The sequence below is a fragment of the Anser anser genome, assembly GCF_964211835.1.
Source record: "Anser anser genome assembly, chromosome: Z".
NCBI classification, from domain to species: domain Eukaryota; kingdom Metazoa; phylum Chordata; class Aves; order Anseriformes; family Anatidae; genus Anser; species Anser anser.
The window spans coordinates 4729574-4749790 of record NC_139723.1 but is presented as its reverse complement, the minus strand read 5'-3'; the positions used below and the strand labels follow the sequence as shown (position 1 = coordinate 4749790).

At 34.7% G+C, this 20217-nt stretch overlaps 1 protein-coding gene across 18 annotated transcripts in view; it reads right to left on the bottom strand.

Moving 5' to 3' along the window:
• MEF2C (myocyte enhancer factor 2C) overlaps positions 1-20217 on the bottom strand; it is a 140673-nt gene that overhangs the window by 73197 nt on the left and 47259 nt on the right. For 16 of the 18 annotated variants that reach the window (XM_083817179.1, XM_083817176.1, XM_083817168.1 and 13 more), the window contains one exon: positions 6111-6308. In XM_083817179.1, coding sequence (XP_083673305.1) covers positions 6111-6164 — 54 coding nt within the window. In that variant the 5' untranslated portion in view covers positions 6165-6308. The remainder of the gene's footprint in view (positions 1-6110; positions 6309-20217) is intronic. The other 2 variants (XM_083817165.1, XM_083817166.1) reach the window with 1 other exon arrangement.

The following is a 20217-nucleotide window of genomic DNA, read 5'->3' as shown; positions in this document are numbered from 1 at the left end:
AAATCATCTTTATCAAGACCTCAGTCGATAATACACAATACTCAAGAAAGCTAACTTTTTTTTTTTTTTTTTGTATGCTGTCACCAGTTCAGGCAGGTACAAATAGATGTTTAGGGTAAAAAACATGTTTACTAGTTCTGTGCTGCTTAAATGTTCATAAGGTAAAGGTCAAAGAATATTTCATTCCCTGCTGAGCAAATGGTCAGGAAGCACATTTGTCTGCATTTCCTGTCATAACAGGAAGAGTGTAACTTCTTCCTCTCTACAATGGCTTCAGTTCTGCTTCCCACCTCCAGCTCTTTCTCCCCCAGGGCTTTCCAAGCCATTCCTTGCAAGACAGCAATGCTGTGCCTCTGTCTGCACTGGTTTTCAGCTCCGCTGTGCTGGCAGATGCCTCATTCACTACCGCTCTCTCCTTAGGCTTCTTGCTCACACTTAAAATTGAAAGTAATTTGACCTAAATATTTACCTTATGCTAATTCACTCTAAATTATGTTCAGAACATACATTTGCAATACAAGCACACTTAACCTGGAATATAAGGCATTCTAGAAATGCATGGTTCAGATCAGCAGCTCTCTTCCAACTTTACTACTCAGGTAGCCTTGTGCAATGTGAAAAATGCTGTCTCAGAGCTTAAAGATCACTACAGTTTTGGAGTCATTAAAACTTGGGATTGTATTCTTTGCTAATGGAGCCTAAATTTATATCTGGAAAAAAAAAAAAAAAAAGAAAAGAAATGTGGTCTAACTGTAATGCTAAAATACCAGAGACATGTTTTACTATATACAATTTAATGTAAGCAAGCAAGCAAGAAAGGTAATTCAAATATGTAAAAGATAAAGGATATGTCATGATTAAGACTATGGTTCATTGAACAGAATGATGCTTAGTTGCAGAGATAAGCATCTATGGCTTTATATGGAAACATTCTCTAGGGTGAGTGTGAGTGTGTGTGCGCGCACACGTGTGGAAATCACACAATTTCTGATCCTGAATAAAATTGAGACTGAAAATGTCAGGAAATTGGTGGAAAAAAAGTTTCCTGTATAGTTCGCATTCATGTTAGTACTAATATGCAATGCTTTTCTCTGTTTCTACAGGGGAGTTTCTGATTCAGCTGACAGTCTCTTACTCTTTGCTTTTAAATAGAACTGAAGCATAGATAAAAATAGATGCATGAGGCTGAAATTAGTTTTGAAACTAGCAGCATTAGGTATCGAAGTCAGTAGAACAAATCTAGGTCTTCCTGCAAATGGTCATTTCCCTCTGGGGTATTCTTCCCCTGTCCCATAACCTCACCTCACTTATCTGCCTTAATTAGTTCTCTATGGGGCTGATAACTGCAGTCAGTCTTGTTTTATAACTTTACAGATCTGCTGGAATCAAAGGATGATAAAAAAGTCTATTTATGAAAAAGTTAAGTAGTGAGTGTTTATTACTGTAATATCCCATATAATTACTTAGACGTGATACTTTAAATGGGTGTTTTAAATATTTAAGTACCTTAATATAGAAGTATACACTTCCTATAGTATTTAATAAAACTTGAGACCCCAGCAACTCATTACAAATTGGAAGAGTTTTAAACAGTGTGATAAGCTCAACTCAGTTTTAACTGTGAATCCATCAACAGTGTGCTTCAGAAGCAGGAAAAAGAAATGTAGAACTAATGATCAAGGTGATCAGAGAGACCACCATATAAGAACAGATCTTTCTGGATAGTAACTAGAAAAATTAGTATATTAAAATCAGAGGGTATTCCAGACCTGATGCCAGAATGTCATTGGGTTAATCAGCCCTCTTTCTTGGGTCAATGTACCTCTGGGTTTAGCTCTCAGACCATGGATTTAACAAGACATTTTGCAAGTGACCTTGTATAGAAGTATATCATTACATCATTACACCTGTTTATTTTAAGCCCTGTCTGGACTGTTGTGAAGGAAGTTTCAGATGATCCCAGCCTACAGTAGACCACAAAAGGCCCTCACAAAAGCTAACAAAATATTTCAAACTGTTGAAAAATGAATAGAAAATTTATAAGGACTTTTCTGAGGGGACTGAATGCAATTTCTCCTTCATATGTTGACAATGACAGAACTACTTTTTTTTTTTTCTGTTAAGAAACCCCGTGAAAATAATGTTCACTGACGTCTTTGCAAATGCCCTTCCTCCTTTTTTTTTTTTTTTTTTTTTTTAAGTAATCCAGAATTCTTCATAGCAGCCTTCACCAATGCGTCTAATGGCAATTTCTGCATAGTGAACTTGTGGCTGTCAGGAGCTTTCAACATCCGTTTTCAGTTCTAAGATTTTTGGCTATCAGTTCTATTGGTGGTATAACTAACATCACGTATAGTCAACCCTGATGGGTGGTGGTCAAGGTTACCATAATTTCATGAGCCCAAGCAACAACAGCAGCAATTTATTCCATACTTGTGAAGAGTACGTAACCAGTGTCATAACAGGAACAAGAAAGTGTCTAGTCATCTTGACTGTTTATAACAGGATTCTCTTGAGAATTTTCATTTACATTTAAGACCATGATAGCAACCAAAATACCCAAATAAATATGCACTCTAACCCTGGCCGTTATTTATACTTTGTCTCTCTCTGGCTAGAAGCAGAGTGAGAGGGAATTTTTCAGATGGGCATTTATGAAAATTGCACAACTGGGGTTAATCACAGAAGATTTAAACATTCTTGCTGCCTTTGTCATCACACAGTAACTATGATGGCCAGGAAAATATAGCCAACTGGCAGCCCACATGAAGCAACATTAAATTAATGACTCCCCCTAGTTAAAAGACTGAATTCTTCACTCACCGAAGTCAATGACAGAGCTCTTGCACAGTCCAGCGTTACAGGACTGGGCCTCTAATGTCTAGGTTGCAGTAGCTTTCCATTAACTTATCCCAACATTTTGAAGTTTCAGATAATTTCTGGAATACTGCAGATCACACAGCATATTGCACATTTCCATGAGCTTTGCAGCCAGAGACATATGACTCTTTGCACGGTGTCAACTTACATTTATTACCAGTATGGTCACTAAAGTACACAAATCCAGCCAACTAGACTTGCTCTAGAAATCCTCTTGAAGGGAGGTCAGCACTATTTTTGTCCTTCCCTGTCCACTTGTACAAGCCCTTTGAACGGTAGCAGAGTCTCCTGCCACAGTAGTGTGGAAGAAAACAGCTGTTATACTGCGAGAACAAGGACCCCATTCAATGGTTAGCCTAAATAGCTAGTCAGGACACTGGGCAAATTATTAGAAAAGCAAGGACAGCAGTCATCTCCCACAGGCCTTGTAGTAGTTTAAAAATTTTTTGCACAAACTGTTTTACCTAAAAAGATTCATCCTTGCAGTGAGGGAAGTCAGAAGAATTCAACTTTAGCTATACCCCCTGGTTCAATACACGCTTTGCATATTTCTCTCTATGTTTGCTGTCCTGATGAGAATTCATGTGCTTGATTATGCTGAGGATGCACAGTCATGTACATCATGTTCCCATCTTACATGCCTTGTACTTGTGATACCATACTGAGTTTGCATTTAAAAAAAACAACAATACAGTTTCAAGTCAACAGATTTGCTGCTGCTTTTATGAACATGTTTAGGACAGGTGGTTAGAAGGGAAACAAAACCAAACAGTTTTATAAACTGAATAGTCCTTCATCCATATCCAGGTAAATGGAGTTACAAATAAGTTTTGCAGAACTGTGCTTCAGATGGTACCTTAATTTTATTAATCAAAACCTTTATTTATTTATTTATTTTGGTGCAACTTTTAATCTATGCTGTTCTTCCAGGATACTTATGTCATTAAATAATAAAAAAAAAAATAATATAAACCAGTTACTGTTTTAAGGTTACTGGATGTGTATAAGTTAGAAAACAAATCAACTGATGCACCTTCTAACAGAAGCAGCAATGGCTCATGGGATACATTATATTTGAAGAGATAGTGAGGCTTATGAAACAGTACATATCTTGAAAATGGTTAAAATTATAACCAACTATTAGTGAAAAGCTAGTTGCGTTTAATCATTTGTGTATCTCTAAAACTGAAAAGCCTGATGCTGTTGTCCAAACGAATTGGTGGAAATCTTTTCACTGGCTTCACTGAGCTTTAAATAAGGGAATATGCAAAAAGGATAAAATCAGTAGAATTGGTTTCTAAATTACGTTTCAATATATTAATAGAAGTGAGAAGCAGAGTCAAGCCAATTATAGAGGGTAAAGGTAAATCTATACATTCAGCTTGACATTATATCTGACTAATCAAAATGATGGAAATTATCAAATACTAGCAAGATAAACACTTAGTGTACTAGCACCACAGTTGTTTGTATTCTAGCATTTTAGTTTTATTGATGATTATTAGTACTGAATGCTGGTTATAGAAGCCTTGAGACTCTACAGTAAATTACTGGAAACACTAGCTGTATTTATTTTTAAAGTAAGTTTAGCCTAATGAAAAATATCTCTTGTGCAAAACTGGGGATTAGGTTCTCCATAAATATTATATTTGAGTAAATAAGTTTCCATAATGGCAAAATTTTGCAATATTATTTGCAATATGTTAATTCAGATTCACTTCATAAAAAAAACATGGCAGCATGGCAAAGTTCTGAAAAACTGGCGTCTTAATGTTTAATGATAAATGCAGTTCAATATTTCAAATCCAATTTCAATTCCAAGTTATAAACCAATTAAAACAGATACAGTAGTGTATTTATGTTGATAGAATTATTGCTTTTTGGCTTGGCCCACAGCAATAGGAAACCCTTAGGGAAAACAAACAAACAAAAAAATCATATAGTTTTTGCTTTTAAGTGTGATTTTACGTCATGAACACAAGTGACTACTCACACTACAGGTTTTAAAAATTTGTGGAAAGAATACTTAAAAATTATAATTTGTTTTTATTGATTTTTATGATATTATAAAAACCTTGAAGTATAATGACAACATAATCACTTCTTAAGAAATGACCTGGAAATATGAAGAAATTAATAGAACAAATGAAAATAATTAATATACTAGTAGTAACTTAGTATCAATTTCTTAAAAAAAAAAGCTACAGAAGATTACTGCTAAATTGCAGGCACGTGTATGAAGAATGGTAATAGTAGCATTAAATAATTTTATGGAGAGCTTCTCACACTTACGAATCTCCAGCTTCAACAAAACATCCATCCATTTGTTTACATCAAATGTAAACAGCATCGGCTTTTCACTGATTTTATTTTAAGATGCCAATTGTTGAATTTTATCTTTCTGAAAACAGGAAAGCACTTTCTCTAGTTTATGACCATATTTTAACTAGCAGAGATAATGTTGATAACATGATGGCTACTCAGCCATTTCATCTGAAGCAGTGATAATAATTAAATAACCAATCCTGTTGGTTCTATTTAGCCATAGCATCAGTAAGGGAGACTTTATTTTATAAATACAACATGTCAATAGTATGTTGATTTTAGAATGTGTTAGGTTACTGAAATTCTTTTTAAAATTCGTATTCAGATAATAAAATACAAGATGTTCAGACTATTGTCTTATCATTTATTAAGACTATTGTCTTATAATTTATTAATTATAAGATTTTTATAAAGTAGTCTCATTTTTATATGCTAGAGGTAAAAATAAAAACACTGAAAAGATGTAGAAAAATAATTTTTATCTATGAATTCAAAAGAACGTTCTTCTGCAAATAAAGTCATATTATAATAGTTCATAAAATATAGTACTAAAAGCCTGAATCCTGTAAGAACTTGCAGATGTGCTTAACCATGTATATTACTCACTGAAGTCAAAGCAAATAGAGAGGGGATCCAAAGAATGATACACATTCATCTTTGTAGAGTCAAGGCCTCGAGTAATAAATTCCTAGGTATACACGTTTCTAAACTTAAAAAAAACTGTGCGTGAAGTTTCTGGTTGTTTCCAAAAGTACTTTTTCTTTGATAGTCTTCCATATGTTGTTTACAGATATATACGTATATGCACTTATAAAAAGTTATCATCTTTTCAATCACTTATGAGAATGATTGAGTCATCCTGGAGATACAGTATGATGCTCAAAACCAGTATTTTTGCTACTCACCTGTCTGTTACGTTCATCCATAATCCTTGTAATCTGAATCTTTTTTCTCCCCATAGTCCCCGTTTTTTTTTCTCTCCTTCTTCCTTAAAATTACGTATTTTTCCCTTCTCTTTTCTTCCTCTTTCCCGTTTCCTCAAAACAAGCCTCCTTCTTCAGCACTTGCACTACTCAGTTCACAGTCCCCTGCATCCGTTCCTGCTAAACACAGAAAGAAAATCAAATATTACTACCAAATTGATAACTGGATGAAAGTTATTATATGGAGCCAACCACACATCCTAATTATAATTTAGTGTACAAGAAATTATAGTAAATTTGTACTGCTTCTAGAAGGAAACTTACAGAGTCATAATAATATCATTCAAAGTTTTTTTTTCTTTCTTTTTTTCTGTTTTTTTCCCCCTGCTTATGGACAAACCCACCAATATATCAAGAAATGAAGAAAAGGACTGAAATACACACTGACAAAACTTTAACAGAATTAAAAATCTCTAGTTTTAAATATCACTTACTGCAGTAATATGAAAAATTACCTAAATCAGAGACTTAATGAACCTTTCTGTACCTATGTATGCTAAGTAGGCCAGCTAATTCATTTCTGAAAGGAAAACAATCTTGTGTTTTGACAGCAGAGGTGATAATGTCCCTCATTATGCAAATAGGATGGCCTTTTATTAAAGTGCTATTTGGTATATGAGAGATGTCAGCTAGTTTAAATCCAACTTTTTTAAACTTTATTCTTTAAGAATGTAGATTACTGCAAGTATTACTCAAGATACTAGAAGAAAATGTTAGTGTGTTTTCCCTCATTTCATTTCAACATAAATTCCAAAGGGCTCTGACAAATGATTTATAAGCAGCAAATATGTTCATCTTTCCTTATAAAAATTCTTGCACCAGAAGCTATGCAGCACAGAATAATAGGGACAGATGATAAATTAAGAATGTTTTGAAAAATACTTTCACAGTTTTAGTAAGGAACTGGTATTAGCTCCCCAAAGTTTACAATACTGATTCTGTCGCAAAAGTGAAGACTGTTAGATATGATAAAAACACATGATGCAGTAAGCATTCCCTGCTTCACAAAATGTCATAAAGCACAAAGTTAATTTCTATCATGTCCAAAATATTTTAGCATTACAAGACTAGATAAAAATGAAGAAAATACAGAAGTGATGTTCAGTATAGTTCTGAAGTAAAAAGGCTTTTTTCTTTTTTTTTCCACCTTTGACTTATTTTTACATTTACATATTCTGAACAGAAGAGCACAGAGTTCCTTTTAATACAAAAGAGGAAAATATCTTAACAAGATTATTTAAAATGATTTTTTTGTGCTTTTATATTTGTTCCATTGTGTATTAAAAGTATTACCTTGGAAATCAAAATTTAGTGAACTAAAAATAGAGGCTGGTGTTTCCTTATTTATAAGTTCATAGTCTTGCAGCCGACCTGATAAATTCTCTCAATATGTTACATAACACTAAGCTGATGTCCTGGCCATTTAATCCATTATTTGGCTCAGATTCAAAGTTACCGAGGTAGAAAAGCTAGACCTCACTCAATCTTCAATTCTCTCTTGCTTTTCTTTGCATACATTAAACTTTAAATTGCTCAATGTTCTATCACTCTAAGACGAAAAATAAGTTAACAAGTAACCAGTCAGTGAGTTTTCTAGCTATCCACTATGATATAAACAATTTGCTGGGCAAACAAACCTTCAAGTATAACACTTGCTGCTTTTCTTTACATCAATTCCTTTTTATATTTATATTTTATATTTAAGCATATTTACACATGTCTAAATCTTTACCATAATGCAGAATGGGGCATATAACACGGACACCTTTATATTGCCAATTTTATAAAAAGTACATGCTGCAAACATTTTTTGCCACATTTTAACTTTTTGAAAAGACTTGAACTTTTCACTGCTTAAAAAGACGTAATGGAACTATTTACAACAAAAAAATAAAAGTCCAAAACTTTGGAAAAAAATAAATTGATCACATGTATTTCTAAAACTTTTTTTTCTAAACAAAACTTGGAGACAGTCTTATCTGATACTCGGTGTTGACAAACAAAACCAGCCTATTTTTAGAAACAGTTTTAAATTTCCTTGGACTGGGTTTCTTTCCTGTTTTTCCTCCAGTCTTACCTCTGATACAAAGAACAAGTTAGAATGGTGTTTCCCATGCACATGCAGGACCCAATGGAGCCTAACAGGCTTTCTCTGTAACGGTAAGCCAATACGCTAATCCACAGCAAATGCATATGGAACAATTTCCTCTACTTTCATTCAGCTGAAGCCAGTGGCACTATCGGCTTACAGTGCTACGCCTGCCTTAGCTCTTATTCACTTCAAGGTGGAAGGTCACGGTGGACAGATTAGAGCAGTGGTGACAGGGTTAGCAAGGAAGAGAGCTGCTTTGCAGATCAAGATGCTGATGCTGAGTGAGTTCAGAGAAAATCACTGAATGCTGAGAAAATCGACCAGGAAGGACAAATTTTAGTGAAGGAGCAATATGTTGAGTCCTTCCTACACATTTATCAGTTCCACATTTAAGACCAGTCTTCAAACAACAAAAACATTTATAGATAAAGTCAGAACAATAACAATTCCTACGATCTACACAACATTGTCTTAAAATAATTCATAAAACAGTTGAATGGTTGAATTTTGTTCTTCATTGCCTGAAATAATCCACTAACTACACTAACTTTATCTTAAGTGGAAAAGTGGATGTGCAGGTAGACAAAGATGTAGGAGCAAGGATGTCTTTGTTATTTAATATTATCATACAGTCTGAGAGAAACTGAATGAGAAAACAGAATATGTTAGATCATATGTACCCGACATACAGTTTGCAAGGAAACATGCTTCTACTTCAACAGGCAGCAGGTTATGTTTTCTTGCATTGATGAAAAAAAATCTCTCTCTGTTTGCTTTTTGCTTACAAGTCTAATTTCAAATGAAAGGTATTCAGTTTGTCTGGCAAATATATTTTCTTTTTTTTTTCTTTTTTTTTTTAAGGAAAAAAACAACAAACCATAACTTCTGCTATTTATACTGCTACTAGAAACAATCTGAGAATGCTGTAGTTTTCTGTATCTCTGTCCTCCTCTTTATAAACGTATATATGTACCAACACATATTGCTTTACATGCTATGCTTAATATGTGTTTGCCTATAGTTCTAATTGTGTCTTCAGCACACACATTTGCACATGTGCATACATAAAGCAGATAGCTGGACTGATTCCAAATCAATTGGATTCAGATGAGTGAATCTAGACATCTGATTCAAGGGTTATAACCTTCAAAAGCTGGTGACTTCCGAGTCTAACAGAATGCAAAGAACTCTCGAGACCAACAAATCCCCATGGCTGTTTTAGGACTTCACCAATGCTCCTAACACTTTCTGAAAGTTCCTGCAGGATTAAGCACTATCAACTATTCAGTTTCCATTAACTGATAAATTATATTTCCCTAACATAAATAAAGCACACTAGCTAGATAAGTTGAAGGTCCTACATGGTTCAATAGTACTTGCAAGTTTTCATTATCCAAGAGAATCTAAAAAGGAACTTAAAATAATTCCAGAAGCTTTGTTGAAGTAACTGTCCACATAAAAGAAACCTTCCAACTTAATGACATGGTTACATGAAGCAGTTTGTATTTAAAGAAACACATAGTTAGATTCTATGGTGCTACAGTCTTCAGCATTTTTTCTTTTTGCAAACCCAAACATGGAAAAAAAAAAAAAAATCAGACTGCTTACAAAAAGAGGAACTTCATTTTTGGCGGGCTTCTGTTCACTATATGATTTGGCAGAGGCAGTGACAGCAGACAGAAGATTGATCTGAGACTTGAGAAGGGTGAAAAAGACTAATGGACAAATGCAGCAGACCATTCGACTGCTCCTGTCTCTCTTTGCGAACGCTCGTGCAAAGACATACACATGCGCGCGCACACACATACACACCCACTATCCCTTCTCTGCAACACAGAAGAATCTTGATAGAATGGCAGGAAACACGCACAGAGCGGGCAGGGAAGGATATGATGTCAGCAACCACGAACAATAAAAGGTGTAAAGGTGCTTCCTTCCCTAAACTGTTCCAGAAGTGCAAAATGGGAACCAAAACTCTCCACTTCCTTCTCCGAGCAGAACTGTCTGAATCTGCTTTGCTGCAACACCCCAGACAGAGTTCTTTGAATAAGGCACACCAGGGGCAATAAGGAGTATCAAAACAGGAGAGTCACAGTATTTAATTTATAAACAAGAAGGTGGCCAGAGAACAGCTAAATTGAAAGGTGTGAGGGCTTAGTATTTTCATGGTTGCTTTACAAAAGAAACAAACTCGTCATAAAGATTTACCTGTTCCATTATGCAGCTTTCGTTCTGAATGGGTTAGTTTAAAACTAAAGAACCAAACCAAATCTTCTTTTATTTTCATGATGTAAGGAAGCAAACAAAAAAAAAAAATGCTGTCCCCGTTCTCTTTCTAATCTTACTTAAGACAAAAGTCACTTCAAAGTCTAAGAAAGCTTTGTGTGCAAGCCCTTCTGTTTATTCAAAAGAGTTTTGAATCAGATTACAAATAAAAATCTAGATGCACCATGAATACATCAGCTATTTGCCTGATGAAAAATTTGCTGCAAAAAATGCAACATAACTGTGAAAATACACAGCAGGGAACACATACTCAAATGAAATAGTCACTGAAATATTATCTGTAAAAGCCTTAGCTTTTTTAGACCCATATGCAGATAAAGGCCGCCACACAGTAAAGAAACAACTGGGCATCCTGCATCAAGTTAAGTCACTGCTCATTTTGGGTCTCTCACCTTGAGCCAGATAAAGTTGCAATAAATACAGAAAAGAGTGAAAGTAGTGTTCATCTCTCATGTTATCCTACTAAGATTAGCTGACATTACATCCAAGATAGAAGTAGTCCTTCACATTTAATGTGGTTTGGTTGCAGAGACATTACAGAGGACACAGTTTGGCCCATTAACAGAAATGTTATGATAAAATTATATATGTCATCACCACAGTAATACATCAGTAAAGCAGAAATGGCACAATCTACGGTATGGTTATCCAGGCAGAAAGCCATGCAACAAATGAATCTGAGTCATCTTAAGGTTTCAAACATTTGTCCACAACATTCTGATTTAGAAATTAAACATAACCTACATTTATGTGTTTTGATCTTATGGCCAGACTGCCACATTAAAAGATGTGGAAGAGAGTTCATTTTAATCTACTAAATTTAACTCTCGAGAGATCATGCATTTTGCTACAAGAAGTATAACACAAACATTTAGGCCATAATGGATGTAATATAACAGATGAAATACTATGGACTACTCAGGGCAGAGTATGTCAAACTGAAAAAGACCATAGATAGAGAAAATAGTTGTAATCTTTAAGTACCAATGCTCATTCACCTTCTCATTTATGTAATCTAAAACAAAAAGGAACTTTGGAAAACAAACACTGCCTACCCCCGATTTATGGTGCAAGTTTAATTTATAACAGAGAACAAATCAAGAGCAATGAAGTTCTGCATCAATCCAAGAGTAAAAATTTCATAAACTTGCAAACAGCAAAATCAATCTCTGCATTTAAGTTATTAATTGAAAGTTTTACAGAAAAGTTGAATGATTTGATATGAATGCATATTTCATGAATTTTGCTACTGATTTTGAAATCATCTGCTGAATTTTTCAGATTCTTTCTCTAACAGATAATTCCTGTATTTATGTATTTATTTATTTATGTTTAAATGGTAGTAGAATGTGTTTATTTTTAAGTCTTGTCTTCAGGAGATATATCTCCCTCTCTCTCTCTCTTTTTTTTTTTTCCCATTGACATTCGTATTCATTTATAATTTGATTTTATTCCCATTATACTGAGAATTTAGTAATGAATTTCAGAAAATTCTTCTTTTTCAACTGATTTGTTGTCTTGTAACTGATACCATTAGTTAGTTGTATGGCTAAGAGGAATAGACATGAGAATATCTGGCATTTTCAGATTTTTTAAATTTGGAATTAAATGAATACTTTGTCTCCCTTGAATCTGACAGCTGTGGGCACTGTAGCCTACAACTCAAATACTGTATCAAGTTATCTCATAGAGCAAGAACTTGTGCAATATGGGTGGAAGAGTTTCAGTTGCTATAGTTTTGTGAAGTTCCCCTGAAAAGTATGTCTGGGCAAACTCAGCATCATTGCCAAAATAGCTGAGAGGATAATACTCCCTAACAGTGGTCCTACCTCACCATGCCACAGATGCTGCTTCTGAAAGGACTGGTATCTGCACTCTGAAAGTGGAGTCTGCAGCTGCCTATGAGTTTCAGCTGATCCACACCTAAGTCAGAAGGAGAGGAGTGACTCCAGCCCACCTTCCAGAGATTGTGCTGAGAGTTGTCCGTCAGGCACAGAGGATGGTTTTCTGAATGGTGCACACATACTATACCAGCTCTGGATATGCTGATAAAGATGCACGGAAGGAGGGCCAAAGGCCTTCTGAAGGACTGTGGAATTTGCTACAGATGGTGAGTCATTCCTTGCAGCAGTGCACTGAAAGAGGAAGCAAACACTGGTAATCTAGATGAAAACTGATTGCCTGCAGCCCAATAAAAAGAGATATGTGCCTGCTATGCTTGACAAAGAAAGAAAGATTTGGCTAGTTTACAACATTTTTTTTTTTTCTTCTTAAGGAATAGATGAAGAGGAATATTTGATTTGTAAAGCAAAGAACATAGACAGTAATGCATATTTTAAGGAAAGCAATTAAGTGAAATGCTAGAATTCTAAAAGAAAACATACTCATGAAAAGTTGATTTTAAATCTACAGTGACTTGCAGGTGGTATTTCAGTGTCTACCCACCACACAATTGGAAAGAAAAACAAGTATTCTGAAGGAAAAGTTTACAGGTTCATGATTATGTTCATGACAAATCTTTGGGCAGCTAGACAGACGTAATGAGAGTCTGACCAATAAAAATGGAATAGGATCCTTGAAGTGTCTGGGAGACTGGCTCAAGCTTATCGAATCAAACAAGCTAATAATACAAGGGAATAAAGGATTGAAAGCTGAATGACTTAAATTGGTCTCAAATGGAGACAGTGACTAGGAAAGTGAACCTGTCTGAAAATGAAGTAGGGAAATTGGACTGTTGGAATTTCAGCTGGAAGTCTGAATAGTTTTGAACTAATAATTTGATTGGGTAGCATTATAGCTAATAGATGTCTACTAAATACCAGGAAAAGTGTTTTACCAATTCAGTCCTCCATAGAACTGTCTGGAGGAATAGATGAAGCATTTCAGTGGTCAACAGGGTAAGATTTAGCATCTTTTGTGTTGCAAACGTGCCTTGGAACTACTTTGGTCTTGATTTAGCTACACTTAAAGAAGATATTTATGTTTACAGTTTGGGAGTAAAGGGTTTTGGAGGGTGTTGGCTTATTACAAGAAAAGTCTAAGATCTCTAGAGCTAAGTCATTGTATCACCTGTAAGTAATCTCTAGCTGTGGTTAAGATCTAGATTTACAGACTTGTTACCATTGTTTGTATGTGAGGAAGTCTGTGGTAAGGAACATAAATCCCCACAATGGCTTTTAAGAAACAGGGGACAATTCCAGGTATTTCTTGAAAAAAATATGTACTGTAATTTTGATTCTAAACCTGGGTACAAGTACCTGGAAATGCTGATACAGATGGCACAAAATTTTAGATACACCTACATCGAAGAAAATAAGGTCTGATTTCCTGAATTATTCTTTGTTATCAGAAAAGATGTTTGAGTACTTTATAATTTGCTGAATTGCAGAAATGCAAGCAAACTTGGTGCATGCACTTAGACAAAAGAGCTGGAGACGGCTGTCTGAGCTGTGATCAATGATCAGTACTGAAGCAATAGAGAGAATATATGGAGAAGACAACAGAATTCTGGGTAAAACAAGTGGACTTGTTCAGACTACACAGACCTTCTTCATCCAACATGCTCCAAAGGAATTTCGATCCTCCCTTTCTCACTCAAAGGGCACGGCAATTTGTAACAAAAGCTGAGTTCTGCTATTCTAAGTTTGTGCTGCACCACCACTTCATCTCTGTGAGGAGGAACAAAGATTATGGTTGTAGAAACCCAATAATCATTTAGAAAAGCGGTATCTTACACATTTGCTAATTAAAAATTTCATTTCTAGAGAAAACAAGATTTTATAAACAGGAATTCTGTGACATGATTAAATAGGACAAAGCACAATAAGAAACAAAAGTCTTTTTAAAGCACTAAGCAAGCAAATGAGTGAGCACTGTATTTGGTTGAAGGACTACACTGAAAATTAGGAAGGATCATGTAGAATAGAGACAAAAACCAGGATGAAACTATCTTTAAGCTGGGAACATAAGTGCATAACTGAAAAATAAAACCCAAGATATGAATAAGTTCCTCATTAAAAGAAAATATGTGGGCCTCTGCCAGACAACAGATTCTATAGAAACGTTTTGAAGGGGCTGATAAAAAGGAACACTCTCCAACTTGAGCAAAGAAAGTGACAAAAATTATCAAGGTACAGCTTGGATTCAAGTAAAACTGTTTTGGGTTAGTGATGGGGAATACCTTGACAGAAAAACTGTATAGATATGCTATGGTTGTATAACTTATTTTTTTCTGACTGCAAAGTGTTGCTCATGGTGTTGCTGTTTTAAGTGTTGTTTAAGTAATGGTTGGAAGATGCAAGAAGACAGAGTGGGTAGGCTTACCGCTGGTAAGCATAACTTCTCTGATCTTATAGACCTGGATACTTCAATAAAAGGCAACAAATAAAATATGTTCAGTATTGTTTTATGGAGTCTTTATTTGTGACCATGAAAGAGAAGCTGAAAATTGAGATATATTGGAAGAAATATAGAATATATTATAGTTATAGAAAATACAAGAAGAGAACCATTAGGTAAAACTAAAACAGAAACAGGTTTGGAGATATCGATGATGAGGAGGGGAGCTCATACTGTAAGCTGCACATTAATACCTGATAATGCACATTAATTCTCAAGTCTTGTTAAATTTAGAGATATAAAAAAAAAATCCTTGTAAAGAAACAGTATCAAGGAATTATTTTAGTCCCTTGCAAGTTTCCCTGTCCTAATGGAAACAACCTGTAACTGTGAATTTGGATAACTATTCAGGCCCAAAAGGGGCAGTATCTTTTACTGATATCCCCTAACGTGGGTGCAGGCTGCACACACAGTTCAGCTTCCTGACAGGGAACTGAAGCAATCAAATGTGAAGGACTTCAGGTAGGTGTCTGAAAGCCACAGATGATCCTCAAATTCTGACCAAACCTTGTAAATATCTAGTGTTTTTGTTTCTTTTATTTTTGCAAAAATGTACTCTGTTGTAACCAGTCATCCACAGCCATCACTGACATGTCAAAATGGACTGCTTCTCAGGTAGAAATTTTAAATCCAGACAATGACTCAGATTTTTGTGGATCTACCCCTTTATACTAATGCAAATGTAAGGACAGATCCATCATTAGCACTGGAAAAGTTTGACAAGCTTTGCAGGCAGAGGTAATATCTGTTAATTGATTATATTGAGTAACATAGTTGAAAAAAATAAATCGTCTTTAGGCTGTACAAGTTCTTTAGATCCTAAGGGTACCCAAAAGCTCACCTTTACTTCCAGCTGTATTATCTCTGCCTACAAACATTCTCCTATTTCTGATGTTACACCATCCCAGCTACACCTATATTACCACAGATTTTTTCTACAAAATAGATCTAAGCACATAACTTTAAAAAATAATTATTTTTATTATTTTTCTAAAGCAACCTAGGATGCTTCACCCTGGAAATCCATTTCTTAGACAGGAATGATCATACACAAAGATGCCCTACTTCTCTCTTTTGTGTATTCATTTCTAGAAACACACTCTTTTCCTGTTAATTCCCGACCTTCCCAGAATTGTGAAGAATTAAATATAATTCTAAAATGTAAAGTAGACTGCACAATATGGCGGAAAACTGCTGAACCACTAACTTTTCATACATTCTCTGTAAATGTTAATATGATAAATATGAGCATTAAAAACTCTGACACTCCCTGGACTCAATTGCTTGCCCAGAGACAGCTGCAGGCTTGAAACGAAAAAAAAAAAAAAAAAGGCAAGGGAAAGAAGGAAATATATCAATCTTCCCAATGACCATGCCAGCTGAAAATTCTACATTAGTGCTTCCAATCCCACTCAGACAATTTTTTTTTCCCAAGGACAAAAGGAGATGAAATGTATGTCAGGTACATAATAAGGCTAATAAAAAATATGAACACACCTGTATTTCACTGAATGAGAGTGAGGAACTGTCTCTGTCTGTGAAATACACATCTTTTTCTAATGACAAAGCTCCTAAATTAGAATGGGTTGCTGCTTTTAAATACACGAAGTACATACAATTTAAGCAGAAACAACTGAAATCAGAATACACCTGTTATTTGAAAAAAAGAAAAAAAAAAAACGAAAAAAGAAAAGTACAGCAGCATCAGTATAGCAAAACAGCAGTTACATTGTCATTATGAAAATCTGATACCTCTTATGAGTCACATGATAAGAGATGCATGCATATTGGCCAGTGTCTGCTGCATGGAATTTTGCATGTTTAGGATGAGATGTATGTTAGAAAAATGGAAGGTTCTGACCACCAAGAAATGATATACACTAGCTGTGCCTGCTATTGCTAGCACCCATCATTCATATACTGCGGCTACTTGCTTTCTACCTCCTGGCTGTATCTTGACAAGAAGCATCTCTCTACACTGGAAGATCCAGACTGGATTCCCACCGGTTTTGAACCAGAAAAGATGCTAAAACAGACTGTACTATAGGAAATGATAACATGGAGTTTGCTATGAGGGAGATATCAGAAAAAAAGATGTCTTGAGACAAGAAATGAGCAAGGTGCCTGAAAAAAATAACGGAGTTATGTTATCTGTTAAGGAAGGAATTTTCTGTTTTTCTGGCTTAATGGATTTTTTTTTTTTTTTTGCCTTGGTGGTGGAGAAAGGGAAAGCAATACATGTGTTTGTGTTAACAATATTGAGAAAGAAAGAGAGAGAATGGTGGAACAGAAGGTACATGTCACACTGCAGAGTTTGATATGATAAAGAGCTAAAAAAGCTCCAGTTTAGATACTGAAGATACGCCTTGAACCAGTTACAAAGGCGTAAATAGCCCCTTCTAGTTTATGGTGCTATTCAACCACATTACAGTTCACCTTCAGTTTTTGAAAATTGTATTAGGTAAGTAATTTGTGCTGTCCACATGAAGATCTGTTCTAATTTTTCACAGAATTGGAGCCTAATGGTTCTCACATCAAGACCCATAGAAACAAATTCTCTACTGAAATAGAAGGTGTTTACCACAAAGATACACCTAACACTGTACAAGTGCAAAAGCCACATGTGAACATCACACCCTGCCTTCCAAACCCCAGCTGTAACCGCTCCATTAGCACATACAGCTGGTTTTATTTATTTCTTACACAAGCAAAAGACATTATATTTGGTAGTAGCCAATACAAAAAGTAAACATCTTTGTCAGATATTAGTAGAAAATACATATATAAAACATGTTTAATTTGCAGAGGGAAATACAGTGCAATTTGCCTGACAGTCTCTTCTGTTTTGAATGAACATTTTTTTCTAAACAAATCATTGACAGACAACATTGCTAATATTATTGTTGTCCTATGAACATGCTGAAGAACAAAACAAAACCTTAATCAATAAACAGAAAGATGCATTAACTAAATCTTTTTGTGGCCTTGAATATACATTACATTTTCTCAGAAGTGACACTCTTTGAGCTCTATTGATATGCAAGGTGATTTTTGACAAAAGTATTCTTAGAAACAGAAAGCTAAGGCTAAATTATCATGCAGCATAGCATAAAGAATTGAATCTAAGATTGAGATACAAACACAGCTGAGATGTGCTCTTCTTCCTGCCAAAAATATTTCATGTCACCTTCATTTCTGACTCAGTTTTTCTCTTGGAAACCTGGGGATAAGAAACCTGGGGATTTGTTCATGTAAAGGCTCTGAAAAGTAAGGTGAACATTTATTAAAAGATAATGAAATTCTGAGTGCTTTTAGTAAACATAGTGTAATTTTCATTTAAAATAGTTAGTAAGCAAACTAATAGAGAAAATCATTTGGCATATTTTCAAATTATAAGAGTAAAGGGCAAGATTATGACCACAAAAATATTAATATCCATATTTAAAATCATTGATTTCAGAAAGTTATAATTATCCTATATATCTAAAACATTTATATACACAAGTTGTTCTAGCACTATAACCTTTTATGCTAATGCATATCTTCTTAAAATAAAGATATTTGACAGTACTGTCATATAAGGTCCAATATGGTACACAGCAGATTCATCAATTTCCTGTTTCTTACCCTCTTTATCTTACAGCATCCTAATCAACCTAATTAAAGCTTCGTTCATTTGAAACCTCAGATGACAATTTGTTTAACTCTATCCCACTGTGGTCTTTTTATAAAGAGAATTAAATTTGATCTTCTGACAGCAATTATTAAATGATCCCAACTGGCCCCAATTAAGACACATGGCTCACAGGCCTCAAAATCCAATAAAGTGCCAAGCCCTCTCTTTCACTTGTACATCTTCCTTTACCTTGCTTTATTTTTCTGAAGGCCAATTAGTCTTATCTTATCAAGTGGAACTGAAAGCTATTGTGTAAACTAATTCAAGATACAATGCATCAACTTACTTTTACAGTCATACTGAAGTAAGGAAAACATGCCCCAAATCATCTTTTTGAAACCCCTCCCTGATTCAATTCATCTAGCTTTTAAGGAAGAAAAATGCTTTAACACATTCTACCATGTGCACATGACCTATATATACTTACTTTTAAAACATTGCTTACAATAAGCAGTGATTAGAGAAATAAATTAAATATCCTTGCTATGAGTTTTACATTGCTTACAATTCTTCTTATAGAAATAAGTCTCTTCTACAAGCATTTCCATTGGGTTATCATCTTCTCATTTCAGAAACCTGGAAGAAATGTGACACTAACTTCTGAGGTTAACCTTTTTTTACCTTTAATTTCTGCTCTAATTTTTTCACACTTTTTCAGTAGTATGCTGTGAAAAACAGTTCCCACGATTTCACATAAAGGCAGGTAGCCCCAGGATTTGGAACTCATTGATTGTGTGATACTCTAGGGATATAGCTGAATTAAAACCAGCCTCATGAGACTGAAGTAGCTTCCATACACATCTGGCTTTTCTTATTCTAAACCCTAACACCTGCCTGGAAATTTAACCCCTGTCTTTTCTCTGAAGAACAAACGGGACAGATTTATCTACTGCCATTTGGTTTAGGTCAAAGCTGAGCTGTATGATGTTCTGCTAAATTAATTGCAATGTAATTGATATTGTTTGACACAGTTTTTGAAAAGATGATGCTCCATCCATTTTATGACCAGACTGCTTTCTCTGCAATAAAATATCTTAGATTTTGTATTTCTGTAGATTCACCCTGAGCACAGCTTTGAGTAATAACTTATTAAAAAACAGCACACATTTCCTATCTCAATATTTCTAATGAATTGCTATATAAGATAAGATCATGGGCACAGACTTCATCAAGGGAGTAAGTAAAAGGTAAAAAAAAAAAAAAGCTCAAAGTAATACTATTTCAATTATGGTAAATGTTTTCTATATTTCTTTAATTTACACTCGGTACAAATTCATTCACAACATTCCTTAAACACAAGGAAGATTGAAACGTACTAAATTTCAATGCAATATTTCCTTTATTTGCAGGAAGATGTGCAACTTTATGTAAAACATAATTAGACATGTTTCCTGTCCAGCTTGGAAACACCCTTGTCTTTGTAAAAAATTAAAAAATTTAAGCGATGCTAACCACTATTCAAAAAGTAAAATAAATTTATTTTTAAATAACTGCATTTTTTTAAATGAAATTAAAAAAAATATTGACTTAGAAGAGCAGGAATCATATTTACTCCCACAAATGCTATGTGACATCAC